Source organism: Agelaius phoeniceus, chromosome 2 (assembly GCF_051311805.1).
Source record: "Agelaius phoeniceus isolate bAgePho1 chromosome 2, bAgePho1.hap1, whole genome shotgun sequence".
Taxonomy (NCBI): Eukaryota; Metazoa; Chordata; class Aves; order Passeriformes; family Icteridae; genus Agelaius; species Agelaius phoeniceus.
In genome coordinates, this window is record NC_135266.1 from 39466854 (window position 1) to 39484475 (window position 17622).

The 17622-nt window shown below is 37.1% G+C and overlaps 1 protein-coding gene and 1 long non-coding RNA gene across 7 annotated transcripts in view; both read left to right on the top strand.

Annotated features, from left to right (window-relative positions):
- NALCN (sodium leak channel, non-selective) overlaps positions 1-17622 on the top strand; it is a 228482-nt gene that overhangs the window by 189108 nt on the left and 21752 nt on the right. For all 5 annotated transcript variants that reach the window (XM_077173516.1, XM_054627926.2, XM_077173517.1 and 2 more), the window contains 12 exons: positions 5280-5381; positions 5820-5889; positions 7026-7117; positions 7279-7401; positions 9868-9924; positions 10303-10423; positions 10525-10656; positions 12328-12495; positions 13634-13738; positions 14465-14571; positions 16522-16642; positions 16735-16833. In XM_077173516.1, the coding sequence (XP_077029631.1) occupies positions 5280-5381; positions 5820-5889; positions 7026-7117; positions 7279-7401; positions 9868-9924; positions 10303-10423; positions 10525-10656; positions 12328-12495; positions 13634-13738; positions 14465-14571; positions 16522-16642; positions 16735-16833 (1297 nt within the window). The remainder of the gene's footprint in view (positions 1-5279; positions 5382-5819; positions 5890-7025; positions 7118-7278; positions 7402-9867; positions 9925-10302; positions 10424-10524; positions 10657-12327; positions 12496-13633; positions 13739-14464; positions 14572-16521; positions 16643-16734; positions 16834-17622) is intronic.
- On the top strand, positions 163-4396 carry LOC143693329 (uncharacterized). 2 transcript variants are annotated; one of them, XR_013180874.1, is made up of 4 exons: positions 163-1710; positions 1805-1867; positions 1976-2059; positions 4129-4396. It is a non-coding gene; the product is annotated as an uncharacterized LOC143693329 (long non-coding RNA). The 2 variants fall into 2 exon arrangements; XR_013180873.1 differs by having other exon boundaries at positions 163-1867.

Here is a 17622-nt window from a genome sequence, read left to right on the forward strand (position 1 = left end):
CTGATGTGTTTTCTGATCCTGAGGGAGTAACATAATTCATGCTTAAGTGGAACATTGCATTTCATAAACAACTAACTGAAAGAAGTGCATTTATCTTTATTTTAATTAAGAATGCTGGGGGGTGGTGGGGGGCACATGGGGAAAGAAGAAAGGGGAGAAAGAATTACTTGAATTAAGGATCCTATTCTAGTTTGTGAATATGCTAGAAGATAATTCAGACTTTGTTCTTACAAGTATTTCTGCAAAACATAGTGATTTCTAGGAAAGCTATAAATTTTATCTGTAAATAAAATCTTCCTGAACACTAATGCAGATAATGATCAAAGATCTTTTCCAACCTAAATGATTCTATGATCCTAGAAGATATACCTTTGGTATCCTTTATTAGAAATTTGCCTTTGTTAAACAACTGACTTGTATTAGTTGGATCTGACTCACAACAAATTTCTTGGCATATATTTTATGTTTTCTCTCTTAAGAGTATGATTTCTTTCTTCATAACTTTGAGGGCTTAACCCCATGCATTTCTCAGAACAAAGTTCTGAGGTAAGTTCCAGGTAAGTTCTGTTGATGATTTTTGTCACCCCATGCAACATCCAGACTTAGTCACCACCTTCCTAAATCTCTACAAGAGTACAACATCACTGGATTTCACTTGCCTGATGCAAAGACAAACAAAAAGGAATACTGGAATGCACATACCCATTGGAAAGAAGTTACTCTGTTTCATGGGGTTTATGCCAAATGAACACCATATTATGGATTACTGCAAAGCACAGTTGTGAGCCAAGTTTTTGGGCTATGGAATCTCCAACACTGCAGGTATGGAATTGATCCCATTTTGAGAGAGGTGGTAGACTGGATAGCCACTTGAGATTTCTTCTTTTGCATTGCTTTTATTGATTCTTCTACAGTCCAATAAAAAATTGCTATTATATAAACATCTGTGACAAGAGAAGCTAAAACAGCAGGGCAAGAATGATAATCACAATAAAAATTGCTAAGGAAAGAAAATCTCTTACTATAGCTCTACTGCCTGAGCGGTCACCAAAGAAAATAAGTGACTATTTGATTTTTTTCTTTAGAGACATAAGGAAGAAAACAAGAAAAAACTGACTTATCCAAGTTGCATTAATAATCCATTTTATTTCACCAGCCAGATTCAGATTTCTTTAAAAAATAGTATATTTTTCCCACAAAGAGCAGTAGAGTAGATGTGGTAAAAATGTGCATTGTGCTTGCTATTCAAAAAGTGCCTTATTAAATTAAATTTATAAATGAAAGGAAGAAACACTACCATGCCTCTCAGGTGGATCCCCATAAATTGTCGTCTGTCACATTTAACCATCTATTCCAAGTTCTATGGAATTATAATGAGAGCATAGAATGATTTAGTAAGGATAGAGAGTCCTAGAGAGTTAAAACAATGCTGAATGATGCTGATAACTGCACTGAAGTGCCCCACACTACTAAGGCTTAAGTACGAGCATGTTTCAGAGAGAACAACAAAAGTGCATAGTAATATATGCAGTTGCTACAATTACTACATAAATACTCACACATTAAAGTACAGAAAAAAAAACCAAAGCAGTGTTATACTGGAATGCAAGATGAGTGAACACTTGTTGCAGAATGGATGCCTAACTAAAAAATCCAAGCGTGAGCCACAGGCTTAACCCTCTTCAAGAGACTTCAGAATATTCATGAAAGGTATAGTATTTTGAATTCTTGATCAAAACCTCTAACATTTTACATTTGGTTAACGAATGTTACTTGAACCCTCTATTCACAACTTATTTTTCAGGAATTCCAAAGCATGAAATAGTTTGAAGGACGTCAAAAGTGTGGACCTTCTAATTGGTTGCAGGTAATACAAACTAGGTGATAGAAATTACATGGTATCGCAGTATTGTCTTGTTCTGTGTGATCTTCACCTGGCTTTCTGTTTACCTAAGAAATTGCATTTTCTCTTCAGGATATTTTATTACAGTTGCACTTTTCAAGGCAAATTTGGAGCATGTGGATGGCAGCTGCAGAACTGTGTTCAGAATTCTGCAAGGTGAGTACAAAGTCCAGAAGCTTGAGATATTTCTTGTCTCTTCTCCTTTGTTTCATACCTTCTTTATTTCTCCACAAATGAAAATAAATCTATCTAATATTCCAGAGAGGTAGTATAAGAAGATGAAAAGGGCAATTTTAGCTAAAAAGGGTAATTTTGCCTCTGTTGTTTGAAGGTCAAAAGATTCTGACCAGCTACAGTTACATAAAAATGTATCAAGGCAAGAAAAGTGTTTTTTTAAAACTCCGATTTTCAAACCACGTAGGACTGAATTTTTAACATTGTGGCATGCTGATGGTGGCTGGTGTGGGATTCAGCTCCAAGTCTGCCTGTGAGCTAAGGGATGAACTCTACTATCTAGTGATGGAGATCTAATCAATAAAGGTAATGGAGCCCAGTGAGATCTTTATCTGGGTGCTTTGTCTTTAGATGCCCACTTTATGGTTACTTTAATACCTTCCAACATCATTAATTAAATTAATTCACCAAGCATTCAATGAAGTTGTTCACATATGGACATACAGTAATGTGTGAGATGCCAGAGGATGTCCAAAACATCCTCTGGAAGATGGCAGGTAATACACCAATTTTTAGGGGTATTGTACCAGCAGCTGGAAGCAAAAAAAACCAAAAAAATACTCCAAGTCATGGCAGGTGATTCTGGCCACCTCTGTGCAGCCAATTTGATTGGGCCCTACATCTCCATGGGCTATGAGTTGGCCCAAAGCCTGGACACGTGGCTCACGGGCAGGCTCTGAGAGGAAGCGCGTATGTGTGCGTGTCTACAGTGAGAACACCAACCCTACTGCAGACTTTAAAACTGGCAACTCTGCAATTCTGAAAAATTCATGGCACCTGCCATATTTTTCAAAAGTCCCCAAAGATCTGCAACTCTTGGTGTCTAAGCAGCTGAAAAATATCCAGATTCTGAGTCAAAAGGATAACTAAGCATGGCTCTTACTAAGAGTTCATGCAAGGAAGATTAATTCCCAAGGCAGTAATTCCCATAAAGTGGAAAATGCCAGGAGAGAGGCTATCAAAAGTAGACAAGGACTTTGCAGCAGGTCTTCTTCTCGGGAAATACATAAATGTTTCTTTGAAATTACTTGATAAAAATTTCTGATCTCTGTGCTAAACAACAAAGCATTATTGCTCTGTATTCATTATTATCAGGTATTTCATTATTTCTCTGTTGACTTCACAAGAGCTGCAGGGCTTCCAGGAGTATTGAAAATGAGGCAATGGATGTAAAAGCTAAATATAGATTTAGGAATCTAACTTAGAGATCATAAACAATACTAAGTCTTTCTGCAGGTGTTAGTTTTTATGCGTGCCCATTCTGCCATAGTGTGTCCATAGTATATGGCTATGTCTATTTCACAGTATTATTAACAATTAAATAAGCCATCTTGTTCATTAGTCAGGTAAAGAAATTATTGCTAGAGCATTAAAAGCTGTCTTTTATTATGAATACTAAGTGTTTATGTAACTTGGAATTCAATTTGCTACTTACAAGAGCATGAAAAGTAGATGTACAAGTTATGTTTTTATGTCAAGAAAATAATTTTTAGCAATTAGAAGCAGAGCATAATAATTTATATCTACAGGGGAAAAAAGAGATAAGTTAGCCTCTTTGTCACACCAAGAGAACAGAACTCAAACCCCAGAATTTTCATTGTCTCTGCTGGGAAAAACTGGATTGTCATTTTAATGGAGTGAGATAGAATGTATTTTTGGGAAATAATTCTTTTTTTTTTTCCTTTTATTCAGTCAAAAATTGCAAAGGTATTCAAGTATCTCAGTTGTTTTCTGACAGTGTTATGTGGCATCCTCCTCCACAATGTAATGCTTTAAATCCTTTGGTATTAAAATGTTCATGATTTGTCTAAGATGAGCTATGTTTTATAAGACATGCAGTAATTTTCTTATATGTCATAATGCTTTAGTTCAGTGTAGTGTAACCTGATGCTTTCTATAACAAGTGTAGCACAATGTATTTTTCTAGGATGCTAATCTGATTGGCAGTGGTGACGCTGACAAGCATTCTAAGCTTCTCATTTTTGTTCCAGATATCACTTGGGATTCCTACGTGTATCATTTATGTGTTTAAATCCAAAAGAAGGAGAAAAAGTGGAGAAGAGTGAAAAACAAAGCCACGGTGGGGAAAGAATATGCCATGGACACCTTTTGCCATCAAGAATGATCATCCCATGCTGTCAAGGCATTTATCTAAGCCTTACAGACTGGCAGATAGAGTGGTTACACAAAGGGTGTATCATTTTTTATCTTTTCAGAAAAAGAATGAGGATTCAGTTCAATAAAAAGTATGGAATATTACCAGCTGGGTCTTGTGTTTCTCTAAATGATCTCATAACACAAAATGAGCAATAAGGAGTGCATACTGTAAACTTTAAATTGAACCATTTAGGAAAGTTAAAACATGTTTCAAGTGTTGAAATTCTATTTCTCAGCCATCAGAGGGATCTGTCTGAGCTCTTTTAGTGGAAACCTCTCTTTTTCATAAGCAAATCAATTTCACTGTAGCCATCAAGATAAATGCTCTGTTTAGCTGTGGCACGCTTACTGGCCAACAAATACTAATTTCTACCAAAATGTGTAAAATGTGTTTGCCAAAATTAACCATAAGGAAACAAGTGAGAAAACCCACACAACAAAATGCTGCAAGTTGACTGCATTCCCAGAGAGCAGACATTTCATATTACAGAATATCAGCAATATGCAGCTTTTCATTTCATACTAGATATGGTACCAGTTATTTTGAACACTCCAAGTTATGTTCTAGGTCCTAAATGTGTATGTATAGCCCTAAAAGGGACTAAAATTGCTGTTGTACTTTTCTATCCCTTTCTTTATTGCTGAGAAACTGGTTTTACTGATGGTTAGTGCATTGCTCGATGCCTTTCACTCTTAGTGAAGTCTTGAGGGACCAAATATTTTGCAGCAAACTGAAAAAAAGTCATAGATGGTCCTTGCTAGGGCATGGAGAAGGTTTATCAGATGACCGGTTGTGTTGCAGAGTGGGAGTCCATTGCTTGGGAAATATTTTCATGGAAAGTCCATTGCTCTTGTACGGATATTCTCTATTGTTCTTGAAGTACTTGCTCCCCACAAAGCCAAGCTGATTTCTCTGAATGTGCTACCTCTGAAATCATAATTTATACTGAAAACTCTGTGTCATCATCTTTACATTTCTTCGTAGGGCCTGCACCAGACAACGCATGCTGAGCGGATCATTTGAGGGGCAGCCAGCAAAGGAAAGGTCAATACTTAGTGTCCAGCATCATATACGACAAGAACGCAGGTAATAATGGACAAAAAGGATGGGTTTAAAATATTCTTAAAATAAACATGGCAAAGGGAATTAAATTTGAACAATCCCTAACATGTGAAAAGCCAAAACTACTTACTTGTACAAAGAACTGAATTCTACATTCTTTATTGTAACCATAATGAAATTCATTGTACTGTATAAATGGAAAAAATGCCTTTTTATTTCAAATGTCATTTCCTTTGCCAACTACAAAGCTATCAATTTAAAGATCAGAAGGACAGAAATTGGCTTATGTTAGACCAGATTGTAAACAATTGAAAAGCATATAAGCTTCTGATGTTAGCAAGAGAAAAATGATAAGAATTCAAGATACTGGGTGGCTGAAGAGAAGTGCTTTATAATGGTCATCTTATAAAGGTCAAAATTTCATCTTGAGATGTATTTTTAAATTGATTATGATTGTTTCAGGTCACTGAGACATGGTTCGAACAGCCAGCGAATCAGCAGAGGAAAATCTCTTGAAACATTGACTCAAGATGTAAGTCCTCATAGAAATGCTGGTTTCAGTTTGAGAACATAAGAAATTAGAATATATGCTATCAAATAAATGCTTGTGTAGGACTAATTCTATTTATGAACTCGCTTGCAGTTTGTCTTTTCAAATCTTGAAAGGAAGTCATAAGACAAATGCTGTAACTGCATTAGAATTATCCTCAAAATAATTGACATGGTTATTTCACTGATAGTCTTATGGTTTTGGAACACTTGCTGAGATAGATTCACTGAATCTGTAGACACTGCATTAGGAACACAACAATTGCTGCCCAGGATACTTTAAAAAGCGTTACTCTGGAATTATACAAATCACTCAGGCTGGGAAAACAGCAGTTCAAAATTTCTGATGGAAGTTTAGCAATATTTTCCAGGCAGCAGAACTGTCAGACAAAGGGACAAAGACTGAAAGGGGGAATAGTAATCACGGATTTCACTGTGGTGTAATTTCATGCAGTTCAGTGCGTTTTCATTTCTGCAAATTCGTATGATATTTTGTGGATCTCTGTGGCAATGAAATTTCAAGATACTCTATTAGTCACCCCATTTCCAAACTATCTCAGTCTTTAAAGGTAACTAAAGCAAATGTGGCTTTGCTTGTAGGATAGCCAGCAGCATTACCCCACCAGGAGTGCTTCAAAGCCTTGCATAACTCAGAATAGTAATGCTGATTGTTCCCTCCACTGCATCAGCTCAGACAGCATCCTGCCTTGCTTCCTCCCTCCCTCTCACTCCTCCCTGCACTCAGCAGTCACTACCTGTATGATTTGCATGCCTATTCTTTCCCAGTCTTAGCCCTTAGTAACTTTGATTGCATTCATTCCAGTTAAGAGAGGTTGGCTGGTCTTAGAGGACCTCTGTTTTTAAAGTTAAAAGTTAGATTGGATGGAGCCTCAAGCATGAAATTAGAACCGAAATTAACCTTGATGAAAATAAGGAGCCTTATGCTGTAGATAGAAAATACTGTGCAATATGCTTGACTGAGTTGATGTGCAGTACATTTGGAAATAAAGATCTTTCATTTGAATATTTCTATGCAAAACACCATATCTCGCTTTCATCTGAAACATTAAAAAATAACAACCCTTAGACCTTGATTAAAAGGAATCATTTTGCTTCTAGCACTCCAACACAGTGAGATACAGAAATGCACAGAGAGAAGACAGTGAGATAAAGATGATCCAAGAAAAAAAGGAACAAGCTGAAATGAAAAGGTATTTAAAAATCAGAAGTCTGAGTGTACATTTTCTGTATTAACTATTCTCTGTATGAAGTTAAAAGTATTAAGAGTCAACATGAATAAAAGAGCAAAGTGTTAAGGGATTTTTGCCAGGGATAACATGTAACACTTAATAATTTACATTTTTTTCAAAAGGAAAGTCCAGGAGGAGGAGCTGCGAGAGAATCACCCATATTTTGATAAACCCCTGTTCATAGTTGGCCGTGAGCACAGATTCAGGAACTTCTGCCGAGTGGTGGTACGGGCTCGCTTTAATGCGTAAGTTCATTTTGTAGCAACCTTGGTTCCATGGCTGCTTACCTCCATGTCCAAGCTCTAACTTTCCTTTTCCAAGGAAAACTGCATACAATATGGTCACCACACAAGCTGGCAGCCAGTGTCTGTGGTGTAGTCTTGCTGCTGGAGGAAAGGAAGCAATAAACTGCTCTGTTAGGGGAGATATGTTTGAGCAGTCTGTGATGCTGAGATAGACAAGACTGTGGGAAAACTGCAAGCATGAGCTGAAAGGAAAGGCTAAGGTTTCCCACTTGTAAACAAAAGCTTGCTATTCCCTTCTTATTCCTCATCATAAGGCAAGAAGTTTTTATTCACCAACAGTTATTCATAGAACAGAAGAAGGTGAAGAGAAATGAATTGCACCTCTGCTCACACAAATACTCTGTAGCCCGTAAAAAGGGACTCAGAATGGGCTGGGGAGGTGTTCAGCTGTGGGAGATAAAAGGAGAAAAGCTGAAACTGAATGAAAACTGGGAAGGCTCAGCAACTAAGCTGTAGGTATATGTGAGTGTGGCAGATAGAAATCCATGTACAAGCAGCTTTCTATAAAATCATCTCACAACTCTTTTTTTAAACCTCTGTCTCTTGCTGGCACCAGGATTTTAAAGGGTTAATGCATGTCACCTTGCATAGAGCAGTGTAAGACAGAAGATAGCTCAAGGCCATGAGCTTGGCACTTAGAAGGACTGGTTTCAGCAGCTGCTTTACCATTGATTTTCTCTGTGCCCTTCAGCAAATTACTTCTAGTTAGCATGACAGGATGGTTGGATACTCACTTTCAACCATACCTATATTTAAGTTTCTGCCACCTTTGTAGACACATGTCCTTGAGCTACATCCCCACTTTTCTATGCAACTGCTAACTTGATTGTGGTGCACTGGTCCATGAAGCAGTTGCAAATTAAAAGAGAAAAACAAAACACACAAACAGTCAATCAAATCCACTTAGCAAGTACTTATCAGTGCCTCTTAGCATTGCTAAATGGCCAATGGTAACAGGATATTTATATTAAAACAGCTTAAATAAAATGTTTGCAATTACAAGAATAAACTGATTTTCTTAAACAGTCTTCTTTATTTAATTTACTTAAATCCTTCCTGCTTTATTTGTTGTCCCATCTGGCTTATCAAGTAAATTATTCTAGAAATCTTTTTCGAACTGATAGGATGCATATTTTCATCTAATAAAAAAAGGCTGAGGAATGCTGCTGTGTAGAATGTAGGGAGAGGAAAGAGTTTAAGAAGAAAAAGTCAGTGGCTTCAGTGGGAAGGCACTTAATCCAGTATGTTCTGTGTGCTTACTGGTGTAAGTGGATGAACCCGGTCTGTGGAAGATGTTCCTCGTTCTCCTTGGATGTCTTGTGCATTCCTTCCTGTAATTCATAACCATGCAATCTCTCTGGTGGTAATTCCTCAAGTCTGTTCAGTCCATTTTTCACTTTAAGCTCAGCAAGGAAGTAATGGTAATTTCACATCCCAATGGCTAGAGCCCTCCAATGAAATATAGGATATGTCAGTGCAGATCCTGTCTTGGCATGATTTCCTGCGGGAGTTGGAAGATAAGTAAAAGTGCCTATAACCAGTGGGTCAGGGAGGCTTCTTGGAAAGTATTCTTGGAGCGTCTCCTGCAGCAGTCATTCTGCTTTGTATGAAATTGATAAATAATTGCTGCAGCAGGAACTTAAATCATGTCACCTATATATGTGCATATTACTTATAGAGTGGTTCTCACTCTTTGACTGCCTAATGGCTGTTTGGATATGGCAGGTGGAGCACGGCAATTACATGGGAAATTTCAGATATAGAGAATTCTAAAAATATTAATCAGAAAAAGATTAAAGTAATAAAACACATAGAGCTTGTGGAAGGATGTGTGTGTCTGTCTGTATGTGTGTGTGTCTGTGTGTGTGTGTGTCTGTGTGTGTATTAACTGAGGGGTATCATATGACTACAGAATCATAGAGTGGTTTGAGATGCAAGGGAACTTAAGGATCATCTAGTTCCAGCCCCTCTGCCTTGGACAGGGACATCTTTCACTAAGCCAGGTTGCTCAGAGCCTCATACAGCCACGGTCCAAGTTTTGAAGTAATTGTAAAGAGCATTTTGGTGCCTAAAATTCAGTAGCAAGTTATCCCCCTTATTCCCAAAAAAAAAATTACAAGATTAAGTCCTTGTTTACAAAATCAAGACCCAAAACCACCTGTCAGTTCAAAGAATCTTAGGGGAATTACAGGTATGCAATGAGTTAAAGTGATCCTAGTTGTGTTGATAATATGACTGAAATTGCATAGAATTAAATGAAACTTATACAGACATTTAAAATACAGACAGGATAAAATTGAGCCTTGATTTTGGACAGAAATTACTTAGAGTTGATGGATGCATGGTATAATTATAATGCTGACTAAAATAAAATGTAAATGACTGTATCTTTTCTTCTTTTTATAGTTCTAAAACAGATCCTGTTACTGGAGCTGTGAAAAATACCAAATACCATCAGCTTTAGTAAGCACTGCAAAAGTAACTTTGCTTGGTCTCATAAGCCTGCAGTATAAGTGTGTGTGTGCACACGTGCATGGATGTGTGTAAATGTGCATGCACATGTGTACTTCTTTTCTTTTTTTTTTTTCAAAAGGTTTTTCTCACCATGGAGTTTTTTGGGAGAAGGATGAACAGGAAGATGATTTTAAATCAGACTTTTCTTCTTCACTTGCATGCAACTTCTCTAGTTTTGTTACGCATTTCTGAAATACCGAAATCTTTGACACTTCTCAGCTCAATTTATTTTTCTTAGGAAAGCACTTAACTGTAGTGTAGGCACAAATCAAGTACACAGAGATCTGGGCATTTCTGTAATGGCATTTCCTTGTGTATCATTTGCAGTGACTTGCTGGGTTTGGTTACTTACCTGGACTGGGTGATGATCATTGTTACAATATGCTCCTGCATTTCCATGATGTTCGAATCCCCTTTTAGAAGAGTTATGCATGCTCCAACACTCCAGGTACTGCCACTGAATCATTTTACAATTACTGAACTACAGTCACCTTGCTTTTCTCCACTGCCTGTTCCTAAATTATGGTCGTTCTCTGCTTTTGTTTTCAGATTGCTGAATATGTTTTTGTAATATTCATGAGCATTGAGCTTAATCTGAAGATTATGGCAGATGGCTTGTTCTTTACACCAACAGCTGTCATTAGGGACTTTGGAGGAGTTATGGACATATTTATATATCTTGTAAGTTTTTATATTTATGGAAGGTTTTTGTGGCATTCTTAACTCTGATATATTTGGTTATATAAATGTTTAGTAGCGTGAAGAAGTTTGTCTCTACCCTGATACAAATAGTAGTGATACATGGATATGGTAAACACCTGGCAATTCAATGTGGGGTCCTTGTATGACTCCTTTTAATTCTTTATTTGTTGATATGTCTTAAGTATCAGATCTGATTTTCCTTCAGAGGAAACTTGAGAACTCTGAGCTAATTTCAGCATTTTTATGCAGGAGAATCTTAATTTTACCTGTTTCATAGATATTAATTGCTTCTTCCCCTCTGTACAGAATTCCTGCTTTATTGAAGGTGTTTCAAAACCATTTACCATTTGACAGAGGGCACATCTTTGTTGCTGGTGTTGCTACAGAAGAAAGCAAAGAAACCTATATCCCATATCTATCAGTAGTGGTTCTCAGGAAAAAAGTTTCTCAACAGTTCTCAACAGTTTCTGGGAAATCTCTTGCATTCCATTAAAATACAAGAGGAGGGTGTCTATTTCCTCTTCACATACGACAGTAAATACCATAAAATGTGTCAAAGCCAGTGCTCAGTATAATACAGTATGAAATATTTTCTAACTTAAGAAATTACTGAGAAAAATGGCTTTGATGGATTTAGATTAAATCTTTCAGAGATTAATCCACCAGGCAGATGTGCTGCATAAAATTTGTCACGATCAATTTGTATCAAAGATTTTATTGTTAGCAGAAATAAAAATATGCATACTTGCACAAAACTCCTACTGTAGTATGCATAATTTCTGTGTGCTTTAGTGTCTTGAAATGTCTCTGAATCCTTCTGCTTGTCTGAAGGAAAAATTTCAGTGATGTAGTTTGGATATTCCAAATATGACTGCAGTGATCTTGAAAGACTGTGGAAGAAAGTCTGGATGTTTGTTTTGGTGGGGCGGCTGCCTTTTATCACTTTCTTTTTAACAAATTATATCAGGTCTTAAATAATTGTTGATATCATCTTGATCCTCCAGTTTTTGTGCACTTACTTCTTGTAATACTCTCACCTCTGTCCCCCTATTATAACACTGGCTTTTAAAAAATAGGAAGCACTTAAGAGATGTTAAATCAATAACCATTTGTCCGATTTTGTTCGGGTTACACGACACAGCTATGCTGTTTGAAAACACTTCCAAAAACATAACATTCATGTAATGAAACCACATGGTAACAAAACAACTTATGCCTGTTACAAAGTGATAGGAAAAGCTGTCAGGGAAACTGTTAGCAGACTTTGCAGGTGAAGATTTCTCAGTTCCAGGGTAGAATCTCTGAAATTAGAAGGAGGAAGAGAAATAATCCTGCCTACTCAAAGAATATAGTTTGTGTCCCTGTTTTGAGTCAGCCAAATTGATTTCTGCTTTTGGAACTATTCCATCTAATTAAGCATATAAATGGATTTTGAGTCAAAGGGCGAGACAAAGACAAGCTGATGCCAATTAGTTAGGACAATAGCGAGGACATAAGAGATCTAAGCCCTTTTTCTAAATTAGATGCTCTTTTGCCTTATTCTTTAATTTTAAGGTAGAGACCTTCATTGACCTTCTGTGCTGTGTCTGTGCCAAGTAAGACATTGTAAGCCTGATCCTTCTTTGCCTTTGCATGTCCTGTTACCTCCAGGTGAGTTTGATATTCTTGTGCTGGATGCCTCAGAATGTCCCTGCCAAATCTGGAGCTCAGCTCTTAATGGTGCTCCGCTGCCTCCGACCTCTTCGAATTTTTAAACTGGTCCCTCAGATGAGGAAAGTGGTCCGAGAGCTGTTTAGTGGCTTCAAGGAAATTTTTTTGGTATGTGCCAATTTTTTTTTCTTGCAAAAATATATGAAGGAGTAAGATAACAATGAGGGAGTAAGAAAACATTTTGATATAAAATTCATGTTTTCTATCTTTTTCACCATTGTTGTCTGTTACTTTGTATCACTGCAGATGACCACACAACAGGCTAAAAATTAGAATATAAGTAACTCATACTGAGTAAAGCTATTGTAATAATTCTTTTAGAAACTGTACTTTTGTTTAGCATACTTTTAGTCATAATTACATAGGAAGACTACTGTAAAAAATCTACCCCTTTTTCACAGTTCTAGCTGGTCAAGGAATATGAGAAGTAGTGTATGGAAGCTCTGCAAGAACAAAAGTAAACCTGGTTTCTGAGCTACAGGTCTCTACCTTCAAGCTTCTTGAGAGGCAGCCAAAAGCAATACAGCTGTTCACCACATATCTGAATCTCATTCTTATGTCATTGTTGTTATTATTATGATCATGGCCAGACTTACAGTAATAAGAACAACAATGGAGTCTGTGATTGCTTGATCAGACATAATCTATTGTCTTGGGACCCCATGTGGTATTGGTCAGCCTAAGCAACAGCCATCTTATTCCTTAACAGAAGGCTTTGTTAGGTCAGGTTGTTATAAAACACTAAGCTACAAAATATTTGCAGGCAGTGATAGAGCAAGAACAAAAAGTATAAAGCTAGTTGGCATTTCATAAATACTATATTCTATTGAAGATATTTACATCTTAATTTGCTCATGCTTATCTTTACCGGAGCTATCCTGGAATCAAATATCTTCCAGTGGCTTAATCAGATTAATTAGCCTGAATCAGCAAAACAGAAACAGCACATATGCAAGTACTCAAACAGTTCCTTTAAATTAAGTGTCAATTCTTATGCATACAGAATTTAGTAAGGTGGTACACTGAGCACAAGAAAGATTTTATCCTTATCTGCATGTTAAAAATAAACTAATATAACACAGCACCTGGTTACTGGACCAGAACCTAAAGAAACGTGTCTGTCACCAAAGCTGTATCTCCAGGTTTATACCACAAAAAGATCCTCCCTGCAGTTCACCAAGGGAGCTGACCCCCTTTTTCAAGTCTGCAGAAGAAGAGTTTAACAAATCCAACTTCATCTTTACAGGTTTCTATTCTTTTGCTGACTTTAATGCTTGTTTTTGCAAGCTTTGGAGTGCAGCTGTTTGCTGGAAAACTGGCAAAATGCAATGACCCTCACATCATCTCTAGGGTAAGAACTGCTTTTCTGCTTCAAAATAATGGTATGCTGTGCCATTTTTCCCTGCTGGGGAAAGCAAGAGGGGCAATCAGAGCTATTATATGAGAAACAGAGGTCTTGGGCTCTTTCTTGTTCAGAAGCAGGATGATGGAGGGAAAGGTGATTAAGAGATCAGCAAATGAGGGTAAGGATGGGTTTCCATATAATAACTAAAGCAAGTCCAAATATTTGGGACTGTCTTAAAAGAAGTTGTCAAATGAATGTCATGTTTCCTGCAAAGGACTGGATGGCACATGGAATTAATAGTGGAAGATAACACCTTTGCATTCCTAGGTCCACAACTGAAAAACAGGTTAGACTGCTAGATGTCCAAATCAATGGGGATGCCAAGTGGGTTGCATGGAGAAAGTTATCGGTGTTTTGTACTCCTGGCATATTTAGTATTTGGAGAAATATCATCATGACCTAAAGAGAGCAGTGTTCTTTAGGAAAGAGGTGAAAGGCCACGTAGTCTTGCAAATTGAAAAACAGTCAGTCCTGAAGGAAAAGGGTATATGGAACACTTACTAAGATGGATTTTTCATTTGGGTAAAGGTCCATTAATCACAGATTTATAAATAACCCTTCATTTCTGTGTATATTGCTTTCCCATCACGGCAAATGTGCTGTTTATGCTGGCATGTTGGCATCTCTCACAGGCTTCTGTTTAATCTCAGGCTGTGGTTTATTTCACTATAGGAGGATTGTCATGGCATCTTCAGAATAAATGTAAGTGTTTCCAAAAATCTCAATTTAAAGTTAAGACCTGGAGAGAAAAAGCCTGGATTTTGGGTGCCACGAGTCTGGTGAGTTGCTACACTTTGGCCTTTGTTTCTTCAAAAATGCAACTGTTGGTGTAGAAAAAATGGCTCAAATGTGATGACATTAAATCACTGATGGAGGGGTTTTGTTGTAATTCAAATCATACTAAGAGTAAAAATTCTGGCATATTTAGTAAAAAGCCAGATATATGACATTTTCCAGACTTTCATAAACCAGAAAGGAAGGAAAAAAACCTCTAGGTACTGAAACTATATAGGAATTAGATTTGATTTGGTTATTATTACATTGGGAGTTATTTTCTTGAAAAGTATCATTACTTAGTTACTCTTTAGTACTATTATGAAGGCAACCTGAGAGCCATAAAGCAACAATAGAACCTAAGAATAAATATGAAAAGATAGGAAGGAAAAGAAATGAAAATCAACCTGCCTACAGCTATCCATAAAAACAAATGATTATATCATGTCTAAAAACAGCCTTTCTCTTCTATGGCCATCAACCATGCCAGCCAGCAGTTTCTTTCTTTTTCCAGTTCGGGGAGTCCTTGTGGTCTATCTGGTACAGAAGTGCAGTGAAACTCATTTAAAAGCTAATGTATGCTTTTTAATTTGTATTCTAATACATTTAATATTTCCCAACACCTGAACAGGCAAAGCTTACTCTTTTAATTGTTTACAGTTTTCATTTGGTTGGCATTTTGCAAAATCAGCTTAACAGCCACAATTATTTTAATTGGCCATGTGTGTGGATAAAGAATGTACCAGCAGTGGTAGATTCAGAGCCACCCTACACTAAAGAAATAGTGTTCTGTGATTTGAACAGTCAGTAAAACTCTGACATCTGCAGAAGTCTTTGTTTCTGTAAGCTTCAGAGAAATTCTTCCTCGAGTAAGCAAATTCAATCCTGTTCAGCTTGGTCCAGAAATAAGCAAAAACTGTCTTAATCAGCATAACTGTAAACTTCTGGGAATGTTTTGTTATTGCAGAAAAATGTTTTACCGCAAAGACATTTATGCCACCTGTTGGCTGTCAGGCCAGATTTTCAAGACAGATGTCACTATAAGCACTGCATTAAAAAGAAGTATCTACATCTGAGATGTCTCTTTTCACTGAATGGTTGGATTCAAGAAGCACCAAAGACTTAATAACTCTTCTGGAATACAACTATTTACCTTATAAACTGTTGAAAAGTCATTGGACTGCTTGGATTATCTGGCTTGGGTTGTAGAGACAGAGCAACATGCTAACTTAGCCCAAAGAGAGTACTTTTAATGTTCAGCTGGAAACATTCTCTTTAATCTCAACTGATAAAAAAGGTCAGAGCACATGATAGAAAAGCCATGAAGATGTGGTATCCTCTCATGTCCTCTTTTAAGTTTTGCTTTATGCTATCAGTTCCTCAGATAATAAAATAGGGAACAACATTTTTTAAACAATCTCACTGACCATGGAGTCCAAATCTTTTATTGGGTTAGAAAATAATTTCCTGCAGGTAAATTTATTTTAGAATCTGGCCAATGCCATCAGATCAATTTTTTCCATGAACGATGTTCTTTTCTTATTTCACTGGCAAAAGCTTTAAAATGCAGCAACATAGAGTCGTAGAATGGTTTGGATTGGAAGGAATTGTAAAGATTCTCTAGTTTCAAGCCCCCTGCCATGAGCAGGGACACCTTGCACTATAGCAGGTTGCTCAAAGCCCCATCCAGCCCAGCCTTGAACATGTTATAAGCTTTATTGCAGTGAGTCAAATTCTGAGAAAGAAAGTAAAACATACATAGGGATCTAAAAAATTATGTTTACATATTTATTGCTGTTGCTATTGTTTTCTTATTCCTGATATGGATCTTTGATATGTTTCAGAGACTTTCACCACAACTTTGCAAAGTATTTAAATGTTAGACTATGAAGAATCAAGGTAACAAATAGAACAACTTTACTGCTGGTTACTCCTATTTGTGTACTGCATTTCAGGGCAAATCCTCGGAATTTTAATTTTGATAACGTGGGCAATGCAATGCTGGCACTATTTGAAGTTCTGTCATTAAAAGGCTGGGTGGAAGTCAGAGATGTTATAATTCATCGTGTTGGGCCGGTAAGGAAACACATCAGACTCTTTGAATTCTGCAACAAATAACTATGGGGTCTTCTTTTTTTTAACTATTAATCTTATTTCTGTCTATTCAGATCCATGGAATCTACATCCATGTTTTTGTATTCCTTGGCTGCATGATTGGACTGACCCTTTTTGTTGGAGTTGTCATCGCTAATTTTAATGAAAACAAGGTACTAAGTAAGGTGGTTTATTCTGAGTGAGAGGGTTTATTGAGTGTAGAACTGGCTCGGTGAGAAACATGAAACTTATTTACAATGTCTATGTTACCTGGTAAGGCTGCTTATAGTACTGGCTTGCCAAGCTTACATTTTGCAAGACTGCAAATATGGCTTCAGATACACCTTATCCATACTTGCTAGAAGATCAAAGCCTGTGATGACAGCGATCCATCACGCACTCTGTCAAAGCTGTTAGACTTTATTTCTAGTGCAGCTGTGCTGCTAGATGGAGATTGAACATAAAGCACTATGTATTTACAGATGCTGCTTAGTTTGATGTAAGTATACCTGTGGTGGCAGATAAAAAGAAGTGTTAGGCTTGCCTGTGTTGCAATGAAGGGGTCTCTTAAGAACCCTGCCATTGCAGTATTTCAGATCCAAAGTGTGTGTCTTTTTCTTTACAAACCGCAGTGTACATTGTAAAAATAATTGTCCATCACAGATAAAAAGGCAGCTAGTGTTCTAGGCAAGTTCACATGGGCTTTTTGGATTACCCTGAAAAGTAAAAAAAACTGCCCTCAAGGGAATTGTTTCAGAGCAGTTCATGTCTCTACTTGTTAAAAGGTAGAATCCTCTGGATGGGATTGCTGCACGCACACTTCACAACCTTTAATTTGAGGCGTTTTTCTGAGCCTCTTGTGGTGCCTCTGAGGCATAGAGACAAACTTTTTATTAACTTTTTCCTCTTTCAGTTCAAAGTCACAAAAATAATGAGATAATTTCACCACTCATGGCTCTGAG